This window comes from Lynx rufus, unplaced genomic scaffold (assembly GCF_022079265.1).
Source record: "Lynx rufus isolate CCGP_SWC_20201006 ecotype Redwood Valley unplaced genomic scaffold, mLynRuf1.p SCAF_24, whole genome shotgun sequence".
NCBI lineage: Eukaryota > Metazoa > Chordata > Mammalia > Carnivora > Felidae > Lynx > Lynx rufus.
Genome location: NW_025814839.1, coordinates 1,886,874 through 1,892,255, shown reverse-complemented (window position 1 = coordinate 1,892,255; position 5,382 = coordinate 1,886,874). Strand labels below are relative to the sequence as shown.

Genomic DNA, 5,382 nt, shown 5'->3' with positions numbered 1-5,382 from the left:
CCCACGAACGCAGTCACGTGACGGCGCGTTCACGTGACCAGGACGGCTGACCGCCCCCTCCCCCCACCTCCCCAGCCAACCCGGAAGCTGAGGTGGGCCTGCGCCTACCGTCTGTGCTGAATCAGGCGCCCGCTGCTTTCCCTCTGCTGCATCGGTTCCGAAGCTCCCCAAGACCCCCGGCCCCATCGAGACCCTGCCTCAGTCCAGGAGTCGTTGGTCGCAGAGAATTGAGTTGAGAGACGGGGACTGGGTCCTACTTCTTCCGCTTAAAAATCGCGACTTGCTTCGTAGCAGCAAGCGTACCCGCTATCATGGAAATCTTTTAAATTATAGCAGTCAGAAAGCCCTCCGCTTTGCTCTTTTAGTTTGTAGGCTAAATTTTACCCAAGAAAAGACAACGGCTGCGACAAACTTGTCTGTTTAGCTCTTGCCAGTAGATTCACTGCATTGTATTTCACACAGATAATATCCCATGTGGAATCCAGTTCCCACTCCATTAATAAAATTCGTATGTTCTTTTGAGTTGTGAGAATCAAGAGGGTGGAATTTACGTCGTGTTTCATTTTAAAAACTTAGGGTGCCTGGGGCGCCTGGGTGGCGCAGTCGGTTAAGCGTCCGACTTCAGCCAGGTCACGATCTCGCGGCCCGTGAGTTCGAGCCCCGCGTCGGGCTCTGGGCTGACAGCTCAGAGCCTGGAACCTGTTTCCGATTCTGTGTCTCCCTCTCTCTCTGCCTCTCCCCCGTTCATGCTCTGTCTCTCTCTGTCCCAAAAATAAATAAATAAACGTTGAAAAAAAAAAAATTTAAAAAAAAAAAAAAAACTTAGGGTGCCTGGAATTTAATTGCTTAATAATTATTGTTTTAGAATGATTCATTCGTTTTAATACTTCGAGGGTGGAAATTGTCTGGGATGTGAAAGAGGCTTGAAAACATTTGCTCTTCGAGTGGATGGCTCTATTCAATCCTTTACATACACTTTGTTATGAAGAAAGGACTCACCCATGAGTCTGAGTAAACAAAGAGCAGAATTTGGGGATGATGCTGAAAAGCAACCAATCAATCATACATACACACTGGCACTCTCAATTCCATGATTTCATCAAAACCCTTTAAATTTTAAAATAACGTGTTTCTACTCAATGCTGTTTCATGCCCTAATTCTCAACCCGGTTTTCACAGTGATTCTCAATCTATATCACAAATTCTTACCACAGGTACAGACTTTTTTGCCCAACTGAAAAGGTGTATTATTTTAGCACCGTGAAAATAAATGTTCTCAGCAGGCCTTGTCACAAACTCTTATATTAGGGCAAAACTTACGGTGAAGAGGTGAGATGCCCAAGGCTAGTGAAATCCCAAGCATGCATGCATGTAAATGAGCAAGAGCAGGATGATAAACTATCCTTCTCCCAAAGGATCACAATGCTAGGTAATGATCAACATGGGTGTTTAACTTGTATAGGGATCCGATGTTTGGAAACGTTGCTATACTGCGGTAGTTGCCCTATAAATATCGCAGACCTTAGTGTTTTCTTCCGTAGTTTTTATTGATATCATTGACATATAACATCGTATTAGTTTCAGGTGTATACAACAGGATTTGACTGTAAGTATATACTGCGAAACGATTACCACAATAAGTTAAAACAGTCTGAGTCTTTTAATTCCCTATGGTTAGTAGTGAAGTCAAGGACTAGTGTCAAGGTATCATTTAAGGAGGTAAAAATATTGTTCTTGTTCAACTAATAACTCTGCTTTGGAAATATCGACCTGTTGGGGAGTCTGTGCTCATAAAACAAATGTTTGGTTCAGTAATCATTTTGCTAAATATCACAGCAATTTTCAGGGTTTCTTTCCAAAACATCACGGATTATTAGGTAGTTGGTGCTACGTGGTGCCGTTTATATTTTTGTCAGGTAATACAGTGTGATATAGCAATGGATAACAACCTTAGGTATTTATTTTTGTGGGTCATAGGATGCTTTGAGATGAGGATATATCAATTTCTTAAAAGCTGTTTATCAACAAGACTGCAGTAGAAATTACTATTTGGATCTATAGTGCTCACTCATTTAAAGAAAAAGAAAACATTATGACAAATAAACCTGGGAAGAATATGTTTACTACCACTGGCAAAAAAGAATAACCATTTATTAAAGTAGATACAGAACACTCGTTTGCTCAAATTTTAATACTGCTTTACATTTTGTTTGTGAAACACTTCCTATTATAATGTTTATAACCAAAAATTTTAACTAATTACAGATTTTTCACTTGTCAGACACACATTTGATAATCTTGAGGGAAAAAATACATCAAAGGCATATATACAATTATAGAAGTTCTTATTATACATGTAGCACGGAAGATACATTACTTTTTACATATTGTAGAAGACATTCAAGTGAGATAAATAGATTCAAACTGGTTGATAAACTTCTGATGGTTGAGGTCCTTCATTTTATTTTTTTGTGATAAGAAAATCCAAAATTATCAATGTTGAATTTCTCATCGTACATTCATCTAAAAACAGTTTTTAAAAAAACTTGTAAAGGTTGTAGATTGGTTAATTTAGGTGTTTTAATAGTGGCTTATTATCTAATTAACTGCTGGGGATATCTGCTGAAGAAAGAAAAAGATTTAGAGAAAATTCTCCCAGGTATTTATATCTGATAAAGAAACAAAATGAAAACGGAAAAAAAAACTAGTTGCAAAGCCACGTGATATCACTTCGGGCCTAGTCCATTATGTCCTGATGTGTTTTCTTTTTCATAAAGGTAAAAATCTGAAAAGAAAGACATTGTATTTTGTCCCAAAATATAGATTTTTAAAAAATATATACATATAATATATAGAAGCTGAAATTATGCAAAAACCAATAAACAAAACACCACAGTAGAGTAAGTAGGTGCAGCATATAGATTATAAAATGTCCCCACAGCAGTTTGGGGGCTTCCCCCTCCTGTTACCTGTTTCATGATTTTATAATCACACCTAAGTATTATCAAGCCTGAAATAAAGGCACTACTGACATCAGGTAGTGCAAAGAGCTCAGATACTTCTTTAAGAATAAAATACTTTAAATGAGTAGTTGAAAATGCAAAATGGCACATTTTTCCAACTCATTCCAGTGTCAAAGCTTAACCAAAACATCTAAATATACAAATGCAGCCTGGAAAAATTTTAGTGCAAATATGAAAAGTAACAGCATAATTTAAAGTTACTTAAATAAGGTATTGTAAGGGTAGGAATTGTTCTATGAGGCTTCCCTAGGGACAGTGAATGTAATGGCATCTGGTGCAACGTCTTGTTAGAACTTTTAAAAATCAAGAAGACAAAATTAGAGGTGAAATCTCACCTACTAAGTATTTATTAACTTCTGGGGGGGGGGGACTAAAAGGGTGATGTACTGAAGATCAAAATATTCTCTTCGATTTGTTGACGGGGGTCAAAAATAACGTGAGTTCCGCTGAAGGCCGCCGCACAATGCTGGTGTCCAGCTGCCTCCGCGCCGGTGCGGGAGGAGCCGGTGCGGGGGAGGCGCTGGGCGCGGGGCAGGGGCCGGGGCTTCATCAGAAAGTCTCGTCGTCGTTGCAGTTGGTGGCCCAGTGCCCAAACACCTCGCAGATTTCACAGTACGGGCGTTCCTCGCTCCGACTGCCGTGGTGTGTGGAATGGGGGGGGTCCTCTGACACCTGCGCCTGCGTGGGACAATCCTCTGTGTCGTGGAGGTCAAAGCAGTCACATATGTCACAGAAGAGGCGAGGTTTCTTCTTGGACTGTTTCTCCTGGTCATCGCTACAAATGTTAACGTGCATAATCAGAAACTCCTCTCTGTAAGAAGAAACTCAGGAGACAGTATCACTCACAACAAAAAATAAGAACGAATTATGGCCACGTCTGGGAGCCTTGAGTGTTAAGTTCTACAGTCCACATTTAGAATTTTCACATCAAACCATTCGCGGTGTATCATTCTCTTGCCAGATTTGTGGAACTCCATTTGTGGACAAGTAACCACAAGGCAATGATTTCTCCAATCCCCTGGAACCTACTTTTAAAAACCTTTATTTAGATGGAGCTAAGGTTCTGGTTAGTATTGCTTAATATAAAATACCTGTCATAATTGTTTAGGTCATCGCCGTTCCCATTCAGGGCTGCCTCTGACATCATCTCCACCTTCATCTTGAGGTCTTGATTCTTCCTCTGAAGGTCCACTATTACTGAATTTAGGAAATCAATCTGATTTGTCCCGGGGGGGGGGGGGGAGAGAAACAGATGTGTAAAATGTCTACAGTGTGTATGCTGGAGGATGGATGTGGTATGAAAGTATACTCTCACGCTATGGCTACAGGGTGTGCTGGACTCAAAGGAGGGGGAGATAGTGGCCATTCCTGAGCCCACGTTTAAACGCTTTACATATACACATGGACATCAGCAAGACCCTACAAAAAGCGGAACCAATTAGTTGTCCCATTGAACTGTAGAACAGATGCAGAACTTTGATGTTCTGTAGATTGGAAAAAGTTCACGGAAATTCTCCTCAGACCACCGTTTAACATTTACTCATTGGTCATGGTGGCACAGTAAACAAACGTCATCTTCAGAGCAAAACGAAGGTGTTTTCAAGAGAAGGCTCCGGCTCCCTTCAGCTGAGGAGACACTCTGGCACACAGTGACAGGGCAGAGCCCAGGTAGCACACGTGTGGCCAGCACCTGTACCAAGATTCACTGAGCAGTGGGGTAACAAGGTGACCATCAGGAGGAGACACTCTGGTCCTAACATCTCCTTTCAAATCAAGGGCGCTCTAAAAACAAAATGTTTTTTCCCCTCTTCTACTTACAATAAAAAGGTCCAATCACTCTAAATACCTAAGTCCTACTTTACAATATTAAAAATTATGTATTTCATGTTTTAAAGACATATTTGGCCTTGGGGCGCCTGGGTGGCTCAGTCGGTTAAGCGTCTGACTTCAGCTCAGGTCATGATCTCACGGTTTGTGAGTTCAAGCCCCGCGTCGGGCTCTGTGCTGACAGCTTGGAGCCTGGAGCCTGTTCCGGATTCTGTCTCCCTTTCTCTCTGCCCCGCCCCTGCTCACACTCTGTCTTTGTCTCTCTCAAAAATAAAAAAACATTAAAAAAACATTAAAAAAAAAAAAGAAATATTTGGCCTTATTCCCCTGCCGGGGCAAGTTATGAAACAAAGCTAGCAATCACTGGCTTTGTGATTCTCTGCAGAATACCCCTTCCAATACTGACGGGAGGCTTACATTTTCTAAGACTTTATCCTGTTAGGAGCTACAATTCAGGAAGAAGAAAAAGCCACAAAATGGATGTAGGTATAGTGGGGAACCACACACACACACACACACACACACACACACA

At 41.2% G+C, this 5,382-nt stretch overlaps 1 protein-coding gene across 4 annotated transcripts in view; it reads right to left on the bottom strand.

Moving 5' to 3' along the window:
* Window positions 1-1,526: 1,526 nt before the first annotated feature.
* CLIP1 (CAP-Gly domain containing linker protein 1) overlaps window positions 1,527-5,382 on the bottom strand; it is a 127,550-nt gene continuing 123,694 nt past the window's right edge. For 3 of the 4 annotated variants that reach the window (XM_047088410.1, XM_047088411.1, XM_047088412.1), the window contains 2 exons: window positions 4,115-4,239; window positions 2,131-3,798 (listed from right to left, as the gene is read on the bottom strand). In XM_047088410.1, the coding sequence (XP_046944366.1) occupies window positions 3,573-3,798; window positions 4,115-4,239 (351 nt within the window). In that variant the 3' untranslated portion in view covers window positions 2,131-3,572. Of the gene's footprint in view, window positions 3,799-4,114; window positions 4,240-5,382 lie in introns of all 4 variants that reach the window. The other variant, XM_047088413.1, reaches the window with a different exon arrangement.